The 26,917-nt window shown below is 40.6% G+C and overlaps 1 protein-coding gene across 1 annotated transcript in view; it reads left to right on the forward strand.

The window, feature by feature from the left end:
- The window catches only part of sema4f (sema domain, immunoglobulin domain (Ig), transmembrane domain (TM) and short cytoplasmic domain, (semaphorin) 4F), a 78,001-nt gene that overhangs the window by 37,734 nt on the left and 13,350 nt on the right, over positions 1-26,917 (forward strand). Inside the window, exons 3-4 of the mRNA XM_036146611.1 lie at positions 24,600-24,751; positions 26,073-26,132. Of these exons, the coding sequence (XP_036002504.1) occupies positions 24,600-24,751; positions 26,073-26,132 (212 nt within the window). The remainder of the gene's footprint in view (positions 1-24,599; positions 24,752-26,072; positions 26,133-26,917) is intronic.

Genomic DNA, 26,917 nt, shown 5'->3' on the forward strand with positions numbered 1-26,917 from the left:
TTATAGTCCTGTCTGCTGCAGTTATTAGCTTTACACAGGCGAACGTCCAAAGTGGCTCCACGCTCTTTCAGGAGGAGGGACTTCTCCTGAAAGCCAGTCACTTAATTCAATCTGCTGGGTTTCCTTAAATAGAAAACTTTTGACCAATCTGGAGGATTTGATTGAACTGACGTCATCACGCTCTTGTGCGTTCAATGCTGTGTTCATGTTCGGCTTTGAAAATCTCCCACTCTTCCACTCCCTCGGTGTCACAATGACGCGTTTAGGCACTGAAACTTGGTTTGATTTTACGTGAATTAATTGCTTTAGAGGTCCTTCGTTGAAATGTTAAAGTACCTTGAGATGACATGTTATAAATTAGCGCTATATAAATAAACTAATTTGATTTGATAATGTATAGTTTTAATTTCGCCTGCAGGCCCATGTAGCTGCACCACTATGTGCGTCACTCTCAAAAAGAACCAGGAAGGCCTTAACGTCACTGAAAACTCATTGAAATGGCTGGACAGTCTCCAATTGGCATTCAGATGTACAGTAAATGTTCCTGCATGTAAAATGGCGCTTTAATCTCTAAATAAATGACAATTATAGGAAGAAAAAGGATCATTACATGCATTTACTGAGTCCTTGATGTCTCAGCAAAAAGCTCTATACTCATCCTATTAACTAAATCATGTCCACGTGAAACAAAAGTGGTTCTTCCAGGATGTTGATATTTAATTGTTACCTTCTTAGGTGAGTATCCTTGTACTGGAATAAATTCAGTTTTTCATTCGAATAAGCAGCAATGAAAAGGTACAGAGAACAGACACCCTGAAGGAACATAATGAGACTTTTCATCTTGTCTTGCTATTCTGATGCAGAAGTCTTTGACGATCAGACAATGACAGAATAAAGCCTGCTGTACCTGATAGACCTTTGACGTTTTATCTTTTGTGACTCTGTACGACTCTATTGTTAAGACGCATAATGACAAGCGCACACACACCCTGATGTCTTTGGACAAAAAAATTATCTTGAAGCACAACTATCTGGTTGTACTGTAGAAGGTGTGGCTCCAAGGCTATTGAGCTCAACAACAAGAGATTATTTTCTTCAAACAGCTTCAAACAGACTAATTGTCATGGAATATTTGATGCTCTTGTTGTTGTTGATCTTTTATTTCTATGAATTGACTTTCCTAAGGCAGTGACATCATGTAGCTCCCAAAAAAATAAAATAAAGAGCCATCTAAATTCACATGTGTGACTCACACGAATGTTTGAGACAGATTTAAACACTGACATTTAATCATTTCCATGACAAGAAAGACATTTTATTGTGCAATCTAATAATAAAAAAGTTCATTGTCGGTAAAAGCATTAAATCATCAGGATGAAACTGACTCATATTAGGTTAGTTTTTCTCCATGTGATCTTAAGTCAGGATTTTTAATTGCTTTAGTCATCCTTCTTTAAAATCTTAAACCACTGATCAATGGTGCAGTGACGTGTGACGCTCCATCTGCTCTTTCAATTTGGTCTCTAGATCTTGAGAGTTGCCGGCGGGACGCGCACACAGCTATCTGTTCTGCAGAGGCACAGAGCACCTCAACACTCATTTGACAAGAACAGAGCAGTTAACCCTTCGACCTTTGCGGACGTATATCACCTTAGACACAAGAGCTGAACCGCAGCAGCAGCCCCGGCGGTGAAAACGGGCTCAGAAAACGACCCTGGTTAAATCTCAGAGCCGTATCTGTCCAGCCGGCACTTTCCATCTCCGACTCTCTAGTCAGCAGATTCATGGCCGACACAGAGAAAAATGGTGTGTTAGCCGTTTATCGACTGCCCAAATGTGTCAGTATGGATGTTTTCAGTGGTAATGCTTTATATAATTGTAACCCAGCTTGATTAACGCCCTGTGCGCATGAACAGAAAGGTTTTGTTGCGTTTCTACTGTTTGAGTACATCGCAGCGGCACACGTTTGCTCAGAAAATGGCAGGATTTGAAAACGGGTTCCAGAGTGCAAGGGTTCAGAAGCATCCCAATCTCTGATATCTTGTAGATAGGAAAAACTGGAAAACGCTTGGCATGTTGTCGAGTTTCAAAAAACGGACTTCTGGTGGCGTGGCAGATAAATTTCACCGTTTTTAGCGTCGCTACTCTTCCTCAGAGATAGTGATTGAAAATGCTGTCGTGTAGATGTGCTAACAGAAACAGAACAACTCTCGTTTTCACTGGATTGTTTTGCTGCGCTTAGGGAATAATTTATCATTTTTGGGAAAGGTTTTACACGCTAGGTTATTTCTAGATGAATTTAAATCTTAGAAACACTCTATGGAGATGCACAGGAGTTCAATAAATCTTGTACTTCCAATGGTTAACGTGGACCATTGGAGACCACTGTATCATAAAATATAGCATAATTGTTTGATAACTTATTATGTAAACTATAGATTTCCTGAACCCAATTCTTGCATTTGTAAACTGAACATTTCAACAACTTTTATTACAAAAAGGTCCGATCTTTTAACGACTGGTTCCGATTTGTTTTCCACTCAAGACTATGACACACAACAGCCTATTAATTTATACTTTGTTTTAACTTACAAATTAATTAAGTGTATTGAACATTGATGACAAAGGGAAAATCTGTGCTGCAGGTTTCTTATTGGAGGTCTTAGTTTTGAATCTAACAGAAAATAAAGAAAACCAGTCAGTGATAAACCAGTCAGTTTAGTTGTGGCGATGTCAGTAGGCCGTGTTGCAGTGAATACGCATGCTATAATTTATTTGGCCTAACAAGGATATTTTGAAGGCATGCGTTAGTAGAAATAAGTTTTGCAGGTTTATTAAAAAACATCACATTGTGATAATATTGCTCAAAATTGCAAAGGTTACATCAGTTAATGCAATATTTTCCTTGTTCTGTTTACCATCATTCAGATATTCTGGCTCTCTCCCTCAGCCTTTGCATCTCAGGGGAAAGTCCTTCCAAGCTAAATATAACGTTGGCAAACACAGTTCTTTGTAATTGCAGCACTGAACACATTGATATAGAGATGACAATAGGGATTTGATGTGTTGTTCCACTCCAGTTAGCAATGCCACGTCTGTGGTCATGAAATCCTTTGAGCTCTTGGTGCTGAAGAATCTACAAAACCTTCAGTTTGAGTGTCGACCAATGGGTCGGCAGAGGATGCTGTCAACCTGGGCCTACGCTTCATCCTGCGTTACCTCCACCATCCAGTTTGTAGATCTCAGCTTGGCCTTAAACACGATCCTGGTCACAGGTCATTCATACTTTTACCTTCCGGTCGGTGCCGCAGAGGCTAAAACGAGTCGACACAGAGCCAGTTTCCATCCCCAGGCTGTTTCTCAGATGACTACCTTACAGCCAGGGTAGCCAGCTACTCTGCAGGAAAAAAAGCGTAATTTCTCAGCAGGTTTGTAACCCTTCCTATGCATATAGGTACAGATACATATATACATACTTACAGATATGCATCTATACAAAACCAATACTCCCTTGTATTCTTTCTGTCATACGTTGTCGTTGCTGTTCTGCTTGTCTGCCTGGTTTACATGATGCCACCGTAGGAATCCGAAGTCAAATTCCTTGTGTGTGCCCACATACTTGGCGACTAAAGCTGATTCTGATTAACACTGCTAGCATGGAAACAGCGCGTACCTCCAGTTCCAAAAACGGAGCAGTTGCGAGTGTGCAAAGTGGGAAGCCCCTGTTCTTCACAGCTTCCTATGTGTGAAACCACATCTGAGGCCGCAGATCAGAAATACTGCTTTGCAGAAATGGTTGCTTGCTGGTAGCATTGAGTGTAGATGTGTTGCGTTGTGCACGTGTGCCTGTTTCCAAGCAGCGTAGCGGCACTTCACAATAATACCGTCACAGCATCAGTGTCAGCCAAGATGCGTAATCGAAAGCCAACCTGAGGACAATACAAGTTGGTGGAGTAAATTAAACTTGGCTTAACATCATCCAGCTTTAGACAAAAATGGGATAAACAGCTCTTCTCTCCAAAATCGCACCGAAACTGAACATCTCGCACTGTTCGAGTATAACATAAGAAAATCTCAATGATAACCCGATTCAAATCGTTCAGTTCAGACTGACGTATCACGTCAACAATAAATGGACAGCAAGTTTTGGGTGTTATTGCACTTATTATTAGAGAGTGAAAGGGAAGAGAGGAGGAAGCAAGAGACCATATAGCTTGGTAAAAAAAATAACTGCATGTTTTCCCAATAAAATCCCCGACCCTACTTAATATCTAGCGTAGGTCCTTTTTGTGCTAATTCTGTTTTTGTTGTGTCTGTCACACTGAATGACCACAGACCGACGATTCAAGCTCACCACCCACAGATCTTTCTCCCAATTCTCACAAAACCTTCCGTAAGGTGATCGCACCATGTTAACCCAACTCTAGAGAACGGCGGCAAAGAGCGGCATCCTAGGGGGTCACCGTGTGCCGACCGGCTTGTTTTGGATCCATTCCGTGAAAAGGTGTTTTCTGTCCCGCCGTCATGAATGTAAAAACGGAGTTAGCTACAATCTAGTGGGATTTTTGTGCTTTGGCCACTCTGAAAAATCTGAAAACAAAGATTTGACGTTTGAAAAAGAAGAAATTACCCACGGACGAGTGTGATAGAGGACCTGTAACGCTGCAGGCTTGTTTCTCTTTGAAGGAGCCCCCCTCTGAGTAACTGTATTTAAAATAAAATTTGGATTTTTTTTTTTTAAGATGTTCAGTGGGAGATTGTGCCCCTGCAATCATTTTAGGTAGTTTCCCCCATCTGTAGCAGAAGGGCCCGATAAGTGTGCTCTACAACGGATATGTCCTCCTTCACAAATGATGCTGGAGGACTTTACATCTTCACAGCTTCACTGGCAATAGCAATTATGTTCAGCAAGTGTTGGAAGACGACAATAAATACTGAATCTGCTGTTTTTCACATATTTCTCACATTTATTATATGTTGATCTGTATACAGTGTCATGAACTGAAACACAGAAACAAAACCTTCCTAATGCTGCACTTGTGCTCAGTATTTGTTTCTTTGCGGTTTGGTTGTTTTGTTTTGTTATTTCTGACCAGATTTAGATATTTTTGCATCAGTCCCATGGCGTTGTTTAATTAGATCCCATTTCTCTTTATTTTCCAGCTCGCGCTCTTGGTCTCTTTCTCTATTTTTTGTGAGGCTTCCCGTTTTGTGATTGGATCATATGCTAAATAGTTCATAAAGCTGCTCAGACGCACTCATGCTTTGTGAATAAGCGAGGCAATGAGCCGCGAACGAATGCGATTTAAAAGAGCATCGAACAAACGGCGTCGCGGCCTGACCCTGATGAAGCTGCCAGATTTTGCACGAAGAATAAACGGAGGCAGAAAAAAGATGGAAAAAAAATATGTTTACATCCAGTAGCATGTGACTTGTAGTTTCCATCTCTGCCTCTTCGTTGTGGAATCTGGCTGATTTGTACCGTCTCGCTTGATGAAACGAGTCTCTGTTCGGCTCCAAGGTCCTTCCTCTGGCGCACACCGATACTGACTTATCAGCTGACGCGGCGTTAAACTCGCGTGAACGGCTCGGACTGCATGGAGAAGGGATCACAGGTCAGAGAGGGTGCCATGTTTATGTCAGTGTCTGCTGAGAACCGTTGAAGTGAAAGCCTGACGTAAACACACCAGACTGCCACATGGTGAGGTGCCTGCTCGCCTGGCTCCGGGCCTTAGCAGCACGCTAGCGGGCTTGGGTTGCATAGAGCCCGGCAAGAGGCAATTATTTTAGTCATCTGAGAAAGAGACCAAACGAGTCACTTATGTGTCTGAAACAAGGCGTCCACTGTTCTTTCCGGAGCGAACCGGAGCGGCGGAGCTGCTCAGTGTCTTTCCCTTTTTAGGGAAGACGGCCTCAGTGATGCGGCCGTGATGAACAGCAGCTACCGTACCTGGAGGGAGGCCAGTCGGCGGATAAAGGAGGAAGATTCACACCAGCTGTCCCATCATAGGAGATAATATCGCGCACAGAATTTCAACGATGTTCTTTTTTTTTTTTTTAATGAAAACCATGATTACTGACGGCCGCGTTAAAGGGCCTTTCCCGTTTGGGCTCAAACATGCCCTCTGGGTTAGTCTGCAGCTTGTGGTTAAAAGTTAGCAACTTTGAACTGTGGCCAGTTCAGCAACACAGGCTGCTTTGTTGTGTCAAAAATAGACTCAGACATTGTTAATGAGGGCAGTAGTGCGCGCAGCGACCTGCAGTCGCAGTCCTAAAACCTGTTGGCAAAAAACACTGCGACGTATTTTTCAGTGTTTTTTGCCGTCACTGCTCTTGTTATAGTTTTACAAAAAAAGATATTGATCTAAATCACCCATTTAACCCACCTAATGCTGGTTACTTGATGTCATTGACTTTGCAACGATCCCCCCCTTAAAGCTTTCTTGTCTCAAGTCTGCATCAATTCACATTTTTGCATAAAGTTTTGTTGTAAAAATCCTGCTTTTGTTTTACTTTAAATCTACTCCTGAAACCACCATCACAGATAGCTTAATTTATATATACTGTCTTCAGTCTATAATGCCATTTTTATCTGATTCACCACATAAACACCTAAAAAGAGGGGGCTAACTTTTTTAAAATGGGGGCATATTTGGTCAGAATATGACTTTAGGAATCAGCTTACCCAAGTGGCCAGTGTGGAAGGAGCTTTCTTCACCTGCAGGAGCCAAGGCTGGACTATCAGGGGTTCGCAGACGAAACTTCCCTTCCCGGCCAAGTGGTCAGTCTCTGCCTCAAGTGATGGCAGGAAGCACCAGGGAAACGGATCGACCGCCTTTGGGCTCATCTGCATCACCAAGGGCTTGGCTCTTGCGATAAAGAAAGAGCTGAGCCAAAAATGTGGGTCTTGATCAAAATACTGAGCTGTTTCTGCATGATGGCTGGGCTCAGGCTTAGGCTCTGGTGCTCCTCTGCTTTCAAAGGATTTGGTTTTGGTGGCTCAGGCATCTGATCAGGAGCCTTTTTCTTGGCATGTACTCTTGGAGGTTTTCCAGGCATCTTCCTCTAGGAGCATAAACCGGGTCAGACCCACAAGTCATCGGAGGAACCTAATCTCCGGTCAGGTCTAGGAATGCATTGGGATTCCTCTGAACAAGCTGCAGAGGGCTGCCGGTGATGGGAGGTCGGGATTTCTCCTCTAGAAATGTTTTCTCCGTGATCCTTACTTGGATAAAAGGGAAGGCAAAGTGATCTGTGGACATATTAGGCTTTAAAAAGTAGAAACATTGTGGAGCCCATGAGAGGCAAAATTTGCTTCAGTCCTCGGAGAACTCGGTTCAGAGAGTAAAAACAGTCTGAAATAATTGCCAGACAAATATCCTGTAGCGCAGGTTTTAATTGAAACCACCGTTTTACCCAAAACCAGCAGAGCCAGTCGGGTTTCCTGACACAACACACGATGGAAAAGCGGTCCGTGGAAACAGATGTTAATGACGCCGTCGGAGGTTTGGGTTATGAGATTTAGGATGTGGGGTCACCTGGCATGTGTTTGTGTGGTTTGCCAGACTGGCTCCGTGGATGGAAACGTTTCTTTAAGCGCATGCGAGGTACCTTTCAGGTCTCCTCTTATTTCAACAAGCGTTGCGTTTCCATATCTTCATAATAAATTCTAAAAGCGGTCCTCTTTAAACTATGACCAGCAGATTTTTTTTTCCACCTTTCTTTGTTTAATTTTAGGAAATCTGGTAAAAAAAAAGAGATGAAGTATAGAAAGAGAATATATTTAACCTTGTGCACTTCTGCACTATAGATTTCTCCTCCTATGAGGCAAGACAAACACAACCCAAATGGGACATTAACGTCCTCCTTTCATCCCTGAAGGACAGATCCTTTGACTAAACGCCTGCATGGAGCTGCTTTGTAATTGAGCTGCCACTATCCACTGGTTGATAAGACACTTATCCTTGATGCTCGTTCACCCCACTGATTTTTCCACCAATTTACATCTAATTGAGGCAATGACATCACTATTAGTGACATGACCCTTTAGCTCTAATCTAAGGGCACAATGACTCCATTGCCGAACACAGAGCGGGACAGGAAGCAGCAGACAGGAAACATTACGTTGATGGATAGTCACTGAGTTAAAGGGAATCAAAGATGCGTCTAATTCTGTCAATCCGTCAAGAAAACGTGGATAAAATCCTCGTCCTTCCTTCTCAGCTATCCGTTTTCTATTTATTCTGTCATCCATTTCAGTTGAATTTCATAAATGTCTTAGAAATCCAAACAAAAACCAAATGAAGTGATTCTTCATTAATGAGGTTAAAGGAACCAAGTAAAGATATGGACAGATTATGACTGAAATTAGTCCCTAAAGACTCATTTTACTCTCTGAATGTCTCTTATTTATCTCAGCATTTGTCATGATTTATTTATAATGATCTAATAAAGATGCGCTGTCTTAATTGTTTGCATTATTATTGTTATTCTTATTACAGGAGGAGTTTGCTCAAACATAAGAAGCATTATATAAGGGCCCCATACTGTATAACACTTATAATAGTTTATGAATTCACCTAAAAGCTTATAGGAGACCTATTTTTTTTGTAGTAAAGCTCTTTGGCTGTCTGGTTGTCTGTTGTAAAGTGCTATATAAGTGAATAAATGAATGAACGATAGATGTAGCGCTCTGATTGACTGGCGACCTGCCCAGGGTTTACTCCACCTCTTGCCCAATGACAGCCGGCCCCTGCATGGATAACCGGGTACAGACAATGGATAAATGATACACTCACTGGTTGTAAATACTGCATAAAAAGGAAGATATTCAGAAAAATATCGCTGTACTGCTGGTTGATGCAGATGACACACCGTGTGACACGATGGTGTTATTAAAAACAGCGACTTCTAGCCAGTCGTTGCTAATTAATCAGGGGAGAAAATGAATAGTTTGGATTATTGATTTGTTACTTTAATTGAACCGCTGTCATAGAAGTAAATAAGATAAGATAAGATAGGCTTTATTGATCTCACATTGGAGAAATGCACATGTCACATTGGCTCAGTAGTCAGTAATCAGAATAAGAAGAGGGTTCCATAGTAGGACAAGGTGCATCAGGTATATACAGAGTTCCCGTTTATACAGTGGATCAAAAAGAGGTAGCTGAAAAAATAAACATAATAACACAAATAGAAATAAGGTAGAGGATGTCTTATGTACATTCACGGTGACTTATATACATATTTTAGCGGCAGGAGTCACTTCTTTCACAAATAAAGTTGATTGAATGATTGTAAAGACTAGCTGCGATAATCATGACGGCCATAAGTTTAATTTTAACTGTAAGTAGCCCAGTTGCCTTGATGTCAGTGTTAGCAAAGGACAGGAAGCTGTCTTTGTGACTCATTCTTTTAGCATCGCTTCGTTTAATGATTAACAAACACTCCCACTTGCTGCTTTGCCATCATTTGAAGCTAAATTAGAATACTATCGCCTTCGGCATATTAGTCACAACCTCTGTCTGTTTTATTTATTGCTGCTGGTGTGGAAATGAAGACATAGGTCGTGGTATACCAGAGAAGTGACGTTTTCAGCGGGGTTTTTTTTGTTTCCCTCTTAAAGCAGAAAAGAGATGAACAAAATGTAGCAAGAAAAGAAGAAAACCGTCGTGATCATCCAGAGGAGCAGAGTTACAACCAAGTTAAGCTTTACAGATGTTGCTGCCCTGGCGTTTCTCTACACTGGTTCATTTCCTCTCGCTGGTCCAGCCCGCGCAGCCCCGCCGCTGTGACCCCAGAGATGGTCAGCGACGCCGACAAGCTGTCGTTTAGGCAGTGCCGTGTGGTTATCTGGCCACCGTGTGTGTGTGTGTGTGTGTGTGTGTGTGTGTGAGAGGACTTTATCACCTGCAGATGTTAGCTGCCACTGTGTGGTTTCTGCAGATTTAATGAGAAATGTGTGGGCTCCCCCGAGCACACGGGCACGTTTTTAAAGCGAAACATGGAGTTCAGTAGCAGCCGAGTTTGTGGCCAGACCTGTCGGGGAGAGTTGGGTTAATCTTACGTGTGTTTTCAGCCTAGACTTTTTTAATTTCATGCTGCTTGTCTCTCTTTTTCTTTTTCTTTTTGTTTAATCTGTACCGGAGGGAAAACATCTGTAAATCACTCAGCTGAGCACAAAACGTGGGCCGTGTGGCCAGTCAGCGGAGCACATATTGTTTTCCTACTGGTTTGAACACAGATGGAAAAAGAGAGCTTAAAAACTTAGTGGAAAAGGTAATCGTTATGCTTTTGATGCTTTATAAGTTAGCTGTGCAAAATCTTATTCCTTACACTTGACCACTGGTCTCCTCTTGGCGCACACAGTGAGGAGGCTGTTTTTCTCTGCAGGGTAAAAAAAAAAGATAGAGAGGACAATTGTTCTTGTGTGGCGAGTGTTATGTCTGCTTTGGTTCTTTTCTGGCCTAGGAAACAAGGATTTTCCCCCGTTGTTTAGTCTAAATCAAGCACCAAGACACCCAAACCCAGGAAGACAGGTGTGTGAGGTCATTTCTTTGAAAATGGGCTCTTTTATTATACTGTAGGCGGTTTTTAAAAAGAGATTCAATGATAGTCCAGCCATTTTTAAAAGGAGGTTACTTCTTCTTACTAATTTAGAGGCAAGTCATGTGGTTTGGCTAACATAGATGTCAGGTTTTCTGCAATACTTAGCAGTTTTATTTCCGTGTGACGAAAGATGGTAAATACTCTGTGAATTATGCAATAAAATCTTCTGAGTTACTTACAGTTTTACTCACTGTAGGATAAAAATAGCCCAATTCTGTCTGCTCGACTGACTTCCTGAAACAGAAGTGGAGTTTCTCATTCACACCGGGCTTTATTTACGCCCTCTCTGTGCCGTACTGGCGAAAACCGGGCTGCTGGCAACCGGCTTCTGAATCAACAGCACTGCACACAAGCTAATCCTGTGGGGCACGGGCGAATTTAGGGCAAGCCTGATTAGTAGTGCCACCGCTTATCATCCACAGCCAGAGGGAGACGGGGATGGGGGTGGGAGAGGCACTGGGAAACCGGGGGAGTGGAAATGGAAGCGCGGGTGGGAGGCTGGAAACGGGAATACGTTGGATGCGTGGCATTAAAGGATTCATCTAAATTCATCCAAATTTAAACACGCGGATGCGCTCCCTCCGTCCCAACCTGAGAGGGAAGAGCGGGAGGAGTGAACTGAAACAAGAAAGGAGAAGAGCGGCGTTCAATTAAATGATAAAGTTCACAATCAACAGCGTTTTCTATCAATTTCAACCCCGCTGCTCTCCCTCTCTCAGTCATTTCTTTATGGTTCATAATCCCCCTCCTCCCTGAGGACCTCACCGACGTGTGTGTCGCTGCACCCACTTAAGCAGAACCTCCACGGGGATGCCAGGGCCGCGTCTCGGGGTCATTTGCCGGTTTTGATGTCTTCACCACTGAGTGGAGAGGAGGGAGGCCTGAGCGGACGTGGTCACCGGCCTTTTGAGCGAGGGAACTGTTGACAAAGGGGTTTATGAGCTGTGACTAATGGCTTCCCCCCCCTGCTCAAACATGTTTGCTGTTACGTCACTGCTGAAGGATAAAAGCAAACAGGTTGTTCTCATGCTGTAGAGGCCCGTTTTACTAGTGTCCGCCTGAAACCTGGGCTAAAAAACCACCCGGGTAATCGTTTAAGATTTAGCACAACATACACCAGACCTGGACGCTTTATGGGCCTTTAGATGTCCCGCTCAAAAGAAACTTCAATATTCAACATAAATAAAGTGTTAACTCTATATGCAAAACCGAATGAGCTTTTATTTTGAAGGCCATAACCTCTTTTTGGCTGGCTACATTAGCAACTTGGCATATAAACCTGGTTCTTTTACATGCAACTAATGCAAAGAAGAGAGTCTATTCTGCAACTTATTTAACTCTACATCAGCTTTTTAGTCATTTCCAAATTCCTTCATGGTTATGTTTAGTAAAAAAAATATACCCACTTACACAGTATGTTTGCAAAACATGAACAAGCAGGATCTAAATGAACAATCAGTCTTACTTAATGTTAATGTAACATGTTGATTATTTCAGTTATGATATGTTTTTGAAGCAGATATTTATTGCTGTCCTTGTTGAGCAGAATCATTTCTGTTTCATAAAGTAATAAAAGTTTTAAAAGCTCAAACTAGCTGGTCATAATTGATTTTTATTTTTTTTTGCCAGTAAGTATTTTTAAACAGAAATTTGTCATTTTAGTAAATAAGAGACTGTATTAATCTGTTTTGCAGCCAGCTGACCAGCTGTGCACAGTAACGAGGGCAGGGGTGGGGTGTGGGGGATGGGTCAGGTACTGTCCTGAATTACTCATAGTTGTTCTTTGTATATCAATAAAAGGATGCGTGATGGATAATTTTAGTGGTTTTGCAAGTTTTGAAAAAAATTTTCTACAGATTTCTTTGATAGAAATAGAATAAATGTACATTGTGACGATGTCTTAAGGCAGAGCTCCCAGCCTTACGCTCACTAAGGATATTTCTTGCAGACCAGGGGTGTTGGTTGGTTGGTTGGGGGGGTTTTGGGTCGCTTGTCAAGTGCCCCACGTTCTTCCTCGTCCATGTCGGCCCACATTCATGTCTTGTTCCTCCTTAAGACTGCAGATGTTTTGTCAGCTGCACAGACAAGGTTGGTTGCATGTAAAATAATAATAAATAAAAATATTCACACGCTCAGCTCAACAAAAGCAGGGAAACACAGATGTGTTGTGTGCCGGGACCCGTTTTTTTTCTTCGTTTTTCTAGATGTACTTATGCCATTTAGGTGAAATGACTAAAATCGACCAATAAAATGTATCGCCACTGACAAAATCCTCTTCATCTGTTAGGAAATTAACAAAGAGGGGTTGTTATTTATTATAACATGAAACTCATATTTTACTTATAGCAACAGTAGCTCATATATGACCTAATATTCTCATTGCCTCAGAAAGGGCTCGTTTTTGACAGTTAAATCCAAATAATAAATATTTTACTAGCATTTCTGTTTTTAGAAAAGCCGAAGCTGCTTCTCATCTTATCCTTGAACAGTTTATGATTCAGCGCTGGCATAGATTTAATATTTAACGGCTGAGCTTTTTACCGCGCCCTGTTTCACATTCAGTGCTCTGTGGTTTGCTAACAGAAGCGGCTCACCCACAAAAATACTGACATTTAAAGAGGGACATTTTTATTTTTTTTATTTTTAGGTGGATGTCTATTTCATTGGTTAGTACATTGTAAATGCTGCACTTCAACCGTTTATAAGTTATGACTTTTGACATGCTGACATTTTCCGACGCTTTGTAACCAGAGAAACCCCCTGGGTGTGGATTTAATACATCTGGCTGAAAAGAAGACAAACTACAGGGGAATAAACAATGGTTGACATGCTGTGATGCGTTACTGCAGAGCTCAATTTTGTACATTTTAGGTACTGACCCTCATAGTTAAATAGGGCCGGATTATTTGCATTTGCAATATAGTCAAGATTAAAAAAAAACACAATTTCCATATCGCAGAGGTCTGCAATTTTTGGTTCTGTAACAATTATTGGATCAGACGCATCCTTTAGGTGTGTGGAAGAGAGTTGCAACAGAGAAATAATGTAATTGTAATATTTGTTTATGAGTTTATATAATCATACATTTTTACCAGAAACTGTCAGGAATCTCACCATAGCATTGAGTAACGGTTAAACTGTTTAACACATAGACCTGTTTATTGGTTGAACTTTATATTCAACAAGGATTGACGTACAACTCAGCAAGCTTTTCTCTTCAATAATAATATTCTGAATAATAAAAACAGTTCAGTTTCTTATTGTAAATAGTCCTTGTTTACAGTCATCTTTATCTACAGGTCATTTTTGTTTCTTGTGGTTAATGCAGAGAAAAGTCAAAATTAAGTCGCAATTATTGTGTGAAATGTATTGTAATTTAGATTTTTGGCAAAATCGTACAGCCCTATAGGGAAATTTAAACCAAAGTATGGAGGTTCGGGTAAAGGTTGCAATTCTAATGGATGCAAAACACTATAATTGGAATATGGGCCAGTATTAGAGTCTAATAGTTTGATAACCTTAAGGAAAAATATCATGGTTTAGAGCAGTGGTCCTCAATTCTGATCCTCGAGGCCCGGTGCCCTGAAACTTTTAGAAGTGTCCCTGGTCCAACACGCCTGAATCAAATGGCTGAATTATCCCCTCAGTCTGCAGTCAACTTCTCCAGACTCCTGCTCATAACCTGATTATTACACTTAGGTGTGTTGAGGCAGTTCAAACAAATACACAAAATGATCAAAATTATTTTGATTGAAACATAAAAGCACCACTTATTGCTATTGCTGCTAATTTTTTTTAATCATTCCAGTTATAATACAAAATGCCTAAAGATTCTTTATCTTGCATGTTGCATATTGCACAGAATTTACTTTTTTTAAAATTTGTGAACTTTATACAATAAGACTAGTATAACAAACTGATTTTAGCTGTTTAATAAACAGTTCACTCATAGTTTGTCATCTGTAGTGGTGTTTAATCAGTATTACCTTAATGAGCATAGTGGATGGTGCTCCATAGTTTCTGAATGTCCAGGTTAGTGTTTGCTTTTTTGTGACCAGAAGCATTTCTAAGTGGCTAACCAGCAACACGTGGGGGAGGGGCAGGGGTATGTTACTGTGTGCTCCAAACAACCGGAGATAACGGAGGTCTCTCCAGCACTTTCTCTGGTACTGAAACCACTGTAACTTTGAGAAATGCCTACTTGTCGGTGGTCTAGGTTTTAGAAAAATATAAAAATGACACACAGGTTTTTGTAGCTTCCAGTTGTGTTGTGCTTGGTGTCAAGATATCAATAAATAAATCAAAATTTATTTATATAGCACTTTACAACAACCAGCATGTTTCTAAAATGAGTCGAATCACAACATACAATAGAAATAGAGAACATAGAAAACAATAAAATCAAAAAGGTTACAAAGAAACAAAAGAAAGGAATTGTCACACCACTGCTACTTATTAAAAAGCCAGTTTTACTTCTAAAAGCAACTGATTTGAAGACCGCAATGGCCGGTTTTGCTCCCATAAAGTTAAAATTTTGGACAAATACTATGGGGCGAGACCATTTAAAGCTTTAAAAACTAACAATAAATTGTTAAAATCTATTCACGTCTAGATGTGTTTGTTAAAAATATATGGTGGGAGGCGCTACAGGGAGTGTAATGAGCTTCATTGTCTCGGTTCATCTTGGCTCTTTGGTCTGTTGACATATTTGTGCTGAGATGTTTTTCATGATTTTTGTATTTGTAAGGTTAAAATTTCTGATGGAAGTGGAAACGGTGCTGGAATAAAGCAACTTCAGGGCTGATTATTTGTCACTTACACATTCATTATTTAGCCTGATATTTGTTCACCAAAATGTTTTGCAAGGGTTGTTTTTTTTATATGAGGATTTATCCTAATTTGTTGGTGTTTTTATTTTTTCAAAGATAACCATTTTTGCTAAATGACTTCTCTTCTAGCTTTTGCAAAGTCTAAACATTTAAGGCAGGATATACATAAATAGCTGACTTCTGTCATCAGTCAAAGCAGAGACAATGAGGCATTCAGAAACAATAAGTAAGCAAACATCAAACCCACAAAACGAAAGATAAGGAAAGGTTTTCCTCTATTTAGAGTCTTTTTTTGACAGAATCTGTATTTATCTTGTAAATAATAGTCAACATTTTTTCTGCATAAAATTAATCTTTCCATTTGTCATCTCCACTGAGCACACTCATTTTGCTCATTTGCTGTGTTTTGATGCTAACTACAATAAACAACACAAGCTTATAATAAATCTCTTTCCAATTTAAACAGTCAAACACTAAAGAAACATCTCTACCAATAAAGCTCATTACACTGGTTTAACATAGTGAAACCTGCCAGAAGCATTAATAGTAAATAGTTTATATGATGTCTACTAACTATATTTCTCTTCCTCTTTTGTATATGTATTTACCATAAAAACTGTTTATTTTTCCAACAACATTTTAAAATATACTTATCTTTTTAGTGTCTAATCTGACAGCAAAGTAGCAAATGAAGCTGATTCTGATTGTCTGTTGGGCTCAGAAAGCGTTACTTCCATAAAGAAACCTGGTAGAGGTTTGCTACATTTTAATGGTGTCAATAAAACAACATTTTAAACAAAGATATCTGCATCCATTATTGACTATAGAATTGGCCCAAATCATAATCGGCAGACTTAATGCATCTCTAGTCACAACCGTTAACCTGTTTTATAGCAACAAATGTGAAAGGCCTTGGTAATGTATACAGGTACTAATAGCCCTGGGAGTAAAGCAGAGACAGGAAAAGTGCTTTTCAGAATACAACCGGAGAAGAGATGTAAACACAAACTACACATTAAACAGCAACTAGACATGAAAATAGATGTAAGGAAACCAAGTCCACTTGAACATGAAGCTCCTAACAGTCGTCTAGAGTACAAAACCATGCAAAAGCCGCAACAACTTATTTTTTTTTTAAATAATGTAACTTCTTGGGCATTAAAACCACACAGGGATGTGAACAGAGGGAGCAGGGTTTCAAGGTTACAGCTTCATATTTTGAGCAATAAAACATGGCTTCCTACTCTACTAACATTTCAATTGATCTAATCTCTTTCATCATCTCTATATTCTCCTGCACCTTGAAACATGTTAAAACCGTACCTTTTAAGCTCCGTGTAAAAACTGGTGCTGGTTATTTTACAAGTTGCCTTTTTAAGATTGCTCCAGTTTTACTGACGCTTTTTTTCTAAATAAAAAGGATTTATGAAGCACTTTCAATTCTGCATCAAGGCCGACTCAAGTGCTGGCCAGAGAATAAAAGGTGCACAAACAAACAAAACCCGTGTTGTTGGAGTTAAAGAGACAAAGGGTTTTGTAGATTGGCATCATGTTTTGTGGGGTTTTTAACAGATTTACAAAGGGAAGCAGTTAGCAAAACAACACACGTATCGATGCGTGTTTGCGTCCTGAAACCTGATCACTAGACGGCGTCCAGATTAGCGCCGTTTGACTCGTCCTTGTTGAGTCTCAACAGGTGTCTACGGCAGACGAAACAGACCAGGAAGGCTGTTCTCCTCTCCTCGTTCTGCTCGTCCTCCAGCGTTGGGTTAATTTGAGGGTGAGACGCAAACGTGGATCGGGTCAGACCGCCGGTTCGCTCAGACAGCCCACCGACGGCTGCTTTTCTGCATTAACCTGTGAAGTAGTGGTAGCAGTAGTAGTAGTAGCCAAAACGTATTATTTACAGGAAGCTGCAGCTGCATAATTTAAAGTGGCACTGAGTGGCTGTATGCATGTGTGTCTGTGGGATTGTGGTGTTCATGCAGCTGTGTCCTGTCTCTCTGCAGGCGCCAAACGTTTGTGTGTGTGTGTGTGTGTGTGTGTGTTCAGAGACTCTGGGGGGATGAACATGTGCGTCTCCCCCCTCCAGCTTTTCTCTCCATCCCGTCAGTTGTGATTGACAGAAGAAGGAGGGAGGTGTATAATTTATCACTTCCCACTTGGTACCTCGGTGCCCTGCAGCCGCAGGACTGAGGTTGGTCCCTCAGAGCAAAAGTCAGATTATTAAATCCTTAATGGACAACACACACACACACACACACACACACACACACACACACACACACACACACACTGCCTCTCTGTCGGTATCCTTCCCTGGAAGCCTCTCTGTCATGTTTAATGTATAATGAATGAATGATTCATGGCGAGGGAGAGAATTTTGTATTTTAGGAGTACTTACTCATTTATGTCGCTGCCGCTCGCTTTTTGCTTCAGATTAGATTTTACTCAGCTTAAGATCGTTAAAAATTCTTACGTTTTATATTTGCAAAAGCCTGTTTTTTTTAAATTATTATTTAGCAAAATTGTGTTGCATATTAAAAAAAGAACAATAATTGTAGAACCCTAACCCTGAATGAGATTAAATGTATGCAAGAAATCTTATCTTGTTGACATTTTTGCAACAATATATGTTCAGCTCATTATCAGGTAAACTGTACAACATTAAATTAACATCTCGTTGTCTACGGTCTTTCCAAAACCCTCTGAAAAGTAAAAAAAATCATGAATACATTCTTTTGGACCAAGCAGGGCTGGAGCCAGTTATGTTAACCTGGAGGTGGTTAAATCAAATTAATGCTCATGCTTACGTCTACTTCCTGGATTTATTTCATTGGCCCCTAATTTAAACCCAGAAACTATATCTTGTAGAATATTCTTCTACAAGTTCAGACATGTCTTCAAGATGGCGTCAATCGTTGGTTGACGATGGATGCAAATGCTGGCAGGAAGGCAAGGGAGTCGGGATGCAGGCACGCTTAAATAATTGAACTGAGCCTCTAGAACTCCAAAAATCGAGGGTGAAAATGGCAGCTTGACATAGAGCTGCAGAAACCGACAGGGTGCAGGAAAACAACAGCAGGACCTGATAAAACCAGGGAGACTCTCTGATTGAAGACCGGCCCGCTGATTGCAGATGACTAACAGGCGCAGGAAGCCAGAAACCTCCTGCCGACGTCCAGTGGCAGAAAGAAACACCAAATTTTGAAGATCCTCAACCAGGGTGGATAAAAGCTGGATGTTATTTCACAATATATAAATTAAATTATGAAACTGAACATTAACAGCAAGTATCAATGCTGCTATCATCTGCTGCTGATTGATTTACATAAACATGCAATGCAGACGTTTCTGGCAACTGGCAACCTACTTTTATTCAGACAAATTACACGCAATGCAGGTTTTGTCTGCTTATTCAGAAAGATAAACCATGATACCGCACTTCGTAATACTTGTAACTTTAAAGTGTCTTTAAGCGAGATTGAAAGTCTCTTTGCAAGTGTAGCATCTGTTGGACTTTGAACCGTCGGCTAGCCTTGCATGTCGCTGTGAATGTGCAAAATAAAGGGCAAAAGTGGGATGCCCTCCAATAGAGCGTCATAACATAGAATAACAATCATTGTCACAATGTCGCAGGCAGAAATTCAATTCAATTTTATTTTATTTTTACAGCGATAATTCATGAAACATGTCATCTCAAGGCACTTTACAAAGTCAAATTCAATCATATTATACAGATTGTTCAAAATTTTCCTATATAAGGGAACCAGTTGATTGCTTCAAAGTCCCGACAAGCAACATTCACTCCTGGAGAAGCGTAGAGCCACAGGGACAGTCGTCTGCATTGTCCATTGCCTTGCAGCAATCCCTCATACTGACCAAGCATGAAGCGACAGTGGAAAGAAAAACTCCCCATTAACGGCACCCCATTAAGCAGACATAAATGTCTTCGGTGCCGTATTTGGTTGGATATATTTCAGTTGCCATCGTCAATTTACCCTCAGCATGCTAATATTTTATTGGTCCGTTGGGATAGTCTCTCACTGCCCTTTAGACACACTGCATGCATATTAAATTATTAAGTGGCTCAAGTGCTAAAGCTAACAGAAAATAAGGTTATAAAGATGGAAAAGACAGGAGTCAGAAAAATGTGTCATCCAACATTAGTAGAGTAAAATATATAGTAAAAGTAAATTATATTTTGCAGCCCTTCTCTAATTATGGTCATAAAGAATCTAAATTGCATCTGTGCTACACACTCGGTACATTTATACAGGAGCTGTTTAGTGGTTTGATATGATTCCCAACCCTTTAGCTTGTTAATCTTCTTATAACTCTGTGGAAATAGAGATTTTAAAGATTATAGCTTATAAATAAAACCCCGTCTAGCTGTTATTTGTCACCGCGTGTGTCACTCTGGTATTATGATCCTCTCCTGTAATAGAGACCAGGGGGTTCCACAACCTTATGGCGTTTTGAGAAGTGTGTCGTGATGGGGCAGAGGTACTGGCAATTTTAAAAATGGCAATTTCATTTGGTTTATACCAATCGGTTTAACAGTGTTTTTGTTTATTTGGACCAGCCCCACCTTTTCCCTGCTGGTCTCCTGACTGGGGTACGTGCAAAAAGGTAGAGATGTGCTGCCGGTGTAGCTTTACCGTCTCAGTGAGACGAGGAAGGTAGAACTGAGAGAAGTCAGTTAGTTTGTTTAAAAAGAGCTATTTGTATTTATGCAACCATTTGTTGGTTGGCATTTGTTGTTGTACATACGTCAATATTTTCATCTCCTGTTTTCTTTCCCCCTCAATGATTTCTTCCTTTAAATCTCTCCGGTGAGCCCGGGTATAAAAGGTAACTAGTTGCTTTCAGCGTGACACCACCTTCAGTTAAAAACACGACTACACTTAAAGATCTATTTGATTTTGACGCCTCTCCGTTAAACGTTTGACACCCCGCCAGTCAAAAAACGGACACTCACACGTACGTCTGCACCCACGCGTGTCCCACAGGAAGCGAAATGACAAAGACCGAATGTGGGATTTAATATACTTACTGCAAAAAGGGAACTCAAAGTAAGTAAAATGTTCTTGAAATGTTTGCATTTTTCCTTGATTTGAGCATGTAAATAAGACTATTTGCCAATGGAATAAGATTTTTGCACTTAAAGCAGGAACAATTCATCTTCATCATCTTATTATGAAGTGCAGAATAGCTAATAATCTTATTTTAGGGTTAAGATACTCATCCCATTGGCAAATAGTCTTATTTAGCTGTTCAAATCAAGGAATAATATACTCATTTCAAGAAAATTTTACTTATTTTCAGCAGTGCAGCGAGGTGCAGCAGACCAACAGTGGTGGCTATCACCATAAAGATATAAGGTAAAACCTCAGTTTTGCTTCATGACGGTCAGAGTCCTGCGTTTTGTTAATGTAGCGGCAGATGGTGCAGCTCTAGGAATCATCTCTCTACATTAGGGCGAACAGCAGGTGGTGGCATCATGTGCATGTGTGTGTGTGTGTGTGTGTGTGTGTGTGTGTGTGTGTGTGTGTTTGTGTCCTACACAGCCAGTGAGGAGAGTTCACAAGGACACGGCTCCAGATCTTGCCTTTGGCTCGTGTCACTGACGCTTATGTCTACTTTGCTGCACTTGGCTGCGTCCGTGCGTGTGTGAGTGCGTCCAGAAATGAAGAGCTACTAGCTGACGTGTGGGGTTGATGAAGTGGTCCCGGTGCCGTGAGGTGCGAGGGGAAAGGAGACGCTGGGATGGAAACGGATAAAGGATGAGACGAACCCGAAGAGATTGTGTCTCTTCTCGCGTTTTTTTTTGAGAGAATATTAGAATGATCGGTTGACGGCAGCAAAACTTGTCAGAAAACGTTTAAACTTTGAGTTTCATTGTGTCGCTCAACATCTCCGTCTTCAGTGTGACTGATTTCCAGGAAGCGCGGGCAAACCAGAGGCGGCCTTGTGCTGTGACAGCCTGGAGGCCATTAGTCGAAGAGATGGCTTCTTAGTGAATGAGAACTGACGTTCATGTGAAATGTAATGGGAAACAGACACAGACTATCTGGATGACGGGGTCTGGACAGAGGCGAGAGGACAGAAAGTGTCTGTGATTGAGTTACTGGCAGATGTCGGTGTGTCCGGGATCTTCTCGTTTCGCAGAGCAGAGCAATGTGGACGGGCTCCTGAGTGGAAAACCATGTCAGCGCTGGGGGCCATTTATCAGAATAACCCCGACGTGGCGCTTTGAGTCAGAAGAAACAGGATGACTGCGCCGGCGTAAATCTTTCACTCCACAGCTGCTACTTTGGAGGTCATGTTGCTCCAAAGTGCATCTGGAGACATTCTCTGTCAGCTCCTCCAGCAATTCCCAGTGTTACGTAATTTATGGACTAGAAACTGAGCTCTTTTCTAACCGTTGACGTCCTTATATGATCGGAGTGATGACTTTTATCCTGTTGAAAAACTTCCCCAGAAAATTCATATTTTCTGTTAGTGGACGTACAAAAAGATGCAGGGTTGATTCTCATTTTTGCTTTTGTGTATCCCCCATCATTCATCTCTATATTTTCCTATATTATCAATGTTGCAGGTAAGAAAAAATGAAAGAGGAGCATGCGGATCTACCTGTTTTCAACATTTTTCCATCATGGTTAGCAGCCAAACCTGCCTGGGACATTTTAATGTGGTCTTGATCAATAACTTTTCAGGCTTTCTGTGCTTTTTCATTCATTTTTAATCTAGTCCCTGTCCCTGGCCATGACAGCACATTGTGCAGGAAAAAGGAGCAAAAAGGGTAAATGGAGAACAAAAGTAAAAGTGTCAGAAACTCCAACAAACTTTTTAAAATGAAAACGTTTTGAAACCAGATGAAGGAGATTTGCCGTCCTTCACTCGATCGTCTATAAGCCAGGTTTTCGTTTAATGGCTCAAATCCTCCCGCTGGAGGTCAAATACTATTTTTCTGTCCTTCAAACTTTGATGTCAGTGATATCTTTCATAAAAGAGTGGAACAAAATGGTACTTTGTAACAAATTGCAGTTTAAAAGTATCTGAAATTTTAAATCATAGCTAGTTCTCTGCTAGGTCTGGTCATTTAAGAGACTTTTTATCGATTTTGTGCAGCATTTGATCTCTGACGTTTAGCAAGTAGAAATAGTTTTGGTGATTCTGACCTTAAAAAAAAAGGTTCTGTCTGATTTAATGTCAGACACTTGATCTGTGTATGAATCTTTTCCAATATTTATCATTTTTTGTAACATTTTTCTTAATGTTATCCTCTCAGATAAAAGCTTCATCGTCATCAAAAAGTTGTTTTTTTTGCTGCTGGTATACCCAGCAGTTACTCAGGCTTGTTAAATATATGTTGCACCCTACTAGTCCGCTCCCTTTGTGAGATCTTAGATACTACAAAGTCATCTTTTCTTGGTTTAATTTTAAGCAGAAGATGGAATCATGATACAGACATCTTATTTTTGTCAGCTAAATGCTGGCAGTCACATTTTGGCACTGTTAATAGAAATCAGCGGGCATGCAGCCCATGCTCCTTGTTTTTGTTCTTTTTTTTTTTTTTTCCCATTATGGAAATCTTTAAAAGAAAATATGAAGCGCATTAACTGCATAAATGCAAGAAATTCATTGCACTACAGAGCATGAAGATGTTTTTAGCATTTGCCACAGAACGTATATAAAAAAACCTACTTTTTAAATTATTCCATGAAGTTGTTGAATGCTGCTATTGTACACTTTAGACAAGTCAGTTGTGTTTGTATGTTATACTTCATTTTATTTTATTTATTTGCAGATTTAACCATAAGGGATTGATGTAGATCTATAAAGTGCGCAGGTTGTGCCGAAAGCACATTACAGGTCTCCAACAATTTGAATAATGTGTAAAAAAAAGTTCAATATATTTTTTGCCAGTCATTTCATATAGTGAAACGGTTATTTATAGAGACGCTATTCCATAGAGTCAGCGGTCTACTCCCCCCCCCCCCCCCCCCGATACTGAGCCAGGAAACCTTTGCAGGTGTTTTGAATTAATTAGCGTGTGACGCTGAGTTTCCAATAATGAACCTTTTCACCGTATTCAAATTTTCTGAGTCACTGAATGACTTTGGCTTTTTCATTACCCGTCAGCCATAATAATCAAAATTACAAGGAGGAAAGACTCTGAATATGTCATTCTATGGGCAATGATATTATGTAATATATTAGATTCACTTTCTGAGATGACTGGTGAAAAATGTAGCACTTTTAAGCATTATTCAAATTTTTAAAGATGTACCTGTAAATACTTTAATGCATATAAACGTGATGCATCTTTTCTATGGGGGCCTAAATCTGTGGTTGTTTGCATTTTTTTGCTGTTTTATTGTTATTGCATTGATATTAAATCCTCTATAATCATCGGGTACTGCGTCCTTCTGTGTGCAAACCAATCTCCTGCTTCACCTTCTATGGACATGAAGCTGTGTTTTTGCACGTCTGCTCTATTCATGATTGTGTCGGCCTTTTTCATTAAAGGTTGGCGCTGTAACACACACAGAAAAAAACGCTGCTAAATCTTTTTGAAATCTGCACATTCAAACACACAGAGGTGCAGTTAAAGTCCTCCACCTGATCTCCAAAGACACCGAACACACAGCTGTGCATTCCCTCTCTGTAGTGAGGGCGCGAACGCACAAAACCACACACACACACACACACACACACAACAACACACACACGATTCTTTGTTGTAAAGAGGAAAGAGTAGGAGGAGAGTGACTGACTGAGAGAGCAAACAAGAGCCGGAGCTCCATTCAAAAGCTTCAGGGATTTGATTTATGTGATCTGTTTCAGAAGAGGAGACAAATATAGCTGATATAGCACACCATGTATTATGTAGAGACGAGTCTATTGTTTACTGTACATTACTATGATGCATTATTTAGCTTGTTTTATTCCTCCCGGGGGAGCGAATTTGATTCTGAATGCAGAGCTCCACATGCAAAATAGATGCAAAGAATCCAGAAAGATATTTAGAAAACAAACATGGAAAAAGACTCCAGAAGAGACTCATCAACCGAGATGTCTGCTGCAGAATCTGCTTATCTAGGAAACGGTGCTAATCCCTCTTCTCTCTCTTTTTATCTATTTTTTTTGTTTTAGGTACAGCCCCCATTCTGGACCAAAAGACATTCAAGAGTGTGACAAACGTCAGCACCTACCTGCTGCACCCTTCTTCCGGCACCCTTTTCCTGGGCGCCAGGAACGCCATACTAGCTGTAGATACCAGGGACTTGAACCAACAACCAAAAAAGGTAACAGTGCGAGTCTGAACGTGTCTGTGCGAGCTGTGTGGACGGAAACGGAGCCCAAATAATTAGGGACGTCTGTGTCGCCTTTTCACACCAGACGACACCAGTGTTGTAGTCAAGTCACTATGCCTCGAGTCCGAGTCCAGGTTCGAGTCTCCAGTGTTCAAGTCCGAGTCAAGTCCAAGTCATAAAAAAAAAATCCGAGTCGAGTCCGAGTCGAGTCACTATTGATCAAGTCGAGTCCAAGTTCCGCACTAAAGTAAGCATAGCCTACATGTTTTTAAACTAAAAAAAATCCACACTCCACCACATTGCACTAATAATTTAGATATTAAAATCATACACCAAATAATATTCTAATGACATATTAAAATTATAGCCTAATGATATAAAAAAAAAGTTGAGTCTTTTTCTCAATTTCCGAGTCAGAATGATCTGAATGTAGGAGTCCGAGTCCAAGTTTGAGTCATCAGTGCTCAAGTCCAAGTCAAGTCACGAGTCTCTAAATTTAGCTAATGACTCGGACTCGAGTTCGAGTCTCGGACTCGAATACTACAACACTGGACGACACAAACCTGAGAAGAAATGAAGTACCCCTGGGTAGTTCATTCATTGGAGAGCACTTTCTACCATTATAGATGATAGAGTAGGTGTAGTATGTAGCATCCTATGATAAACGCGAGTGTAAAATAAGCCATTCTCTTGTTTTAACTAAAGTCCTGTTGATTAGATTATAAAAGTTTGGCAACCTGCATAATACAGCATTAACTTTAGAGAAGACTTGATTCAATAGAAAGTTCCTAGATTAAATGATTTTAACCAAAAGATAAATTACCAAGTAGAGTATCTTTAACTGATTCCTTTGATTTAGCGGCTTGATTCTTTTTTTAGCAAGTTTCCGGCACGCTGAACAAGTACACATCTTGCGAAAATGGAGAAAGGATTGTATCTTTTTTTTGGGGGGGGGGGGCGGGGGGTTTGCGGCTCTAGTGGTTCGCTTTTTCTGAAAGTAGGCTGACAGGAAGGGGGGTGGAAGAGGGGGAGAGACATGCGGCAAAGGACCGCAGGTCGGATTCAAACCCGGGTCGACCGCGTCGAGGACTAAGGCCTCCGTATATGGGTCGCGCTACCTGCTGCGACAACACGAGTTGTGTTAAAGGATCTTTGGAGATCAGTCTGTGCCTGGGAATGACACAAGAATAGCAAATCTCTGAACATGCTAAGGGTTAAAACATGGCGATTAATTTAACATTGAGCCCCAGTCATCTGCCGAGTAGCAGCTCATGGTCACTTATGCTGTTCTGTCTTCTCACCTTTCTCTTAGATTGTTTGGGACGTGCCGGAAGAGAAGAGGAAGTCTTGTGTGGGGAAAGGAAAGACGGAGGTAAGACCCTTTAACGGCCCTCGTCGATTTTGATCTAGCTCAGATAGAAACACCTCGGATTTACAGGCGCAATAAGGGACTGTCTGAAATATTTTCACGAAATAGCATATTTGTGTAGCTTGATATGCAGTAACTGGTATTATTTACTGTTCCAATGTCATTAATCCTGCTATAATACTCTGGGAAACACAAAATCTTTTTTTTTTTTTTTTTACAAGACAAAGCCCACTTTCAAATTTCAGAGTGCACGACCATTTTAAAAGCCAGGTTTCAAAATGACTAAAACTTTCCACTATACCGTCCCCTTCCACCTCCACCTGGTGATGCACACTGTGGTCGTAAGAAGGGAACTCCCCTAAAGGTTTCCACTTGTTAAGAAAGACGCCGTGGCTCTTAAAGATCTACTACATAGATCACGTAATCTAACTCGCGTTGAAGTCTAATGACGTTTTTGTGGCCACACAGGCTTGGCCCCCTGTGAGGTTCTCAGGGTGTCATAGCAGTCACATGGCATATTTAATAAAAAAATTATATAATAAGATCTATTTTCGAACATAAAACGGCCAATTGTGCCGACCGATGTGGAAATAATACACTGCAAAAGCAGAACTAAAAATAAGTCAAATCTTCTTGAAATGAGTGCATTTGTCCTTGATTTGAGCAGGTAAATAAGATGATTTGCCAATGGAATAAGATTTTTCCACTTAAAATAGGAACAATTCATCTCCATCATCTTATTTCAAGTGCAGGATGTCTAATTATCTTATTTTAGGGGCAAAGATACT

This window comes from Fundulus heteroclitus, chromosome 14 (genome assembly GCF_011125445.2).
Source record: "Fundulus heteroclitus isolate FHET01 chromosome 14, MU-UCD_Fhet_4.1, whole genome shotgun sequence".
NCBI lineage: Eukaryota > Metazoa > Chordata > Actinopteri > Cyprinodontiformes > Fundulidae > Fundulus > Fundulus heteroclitus.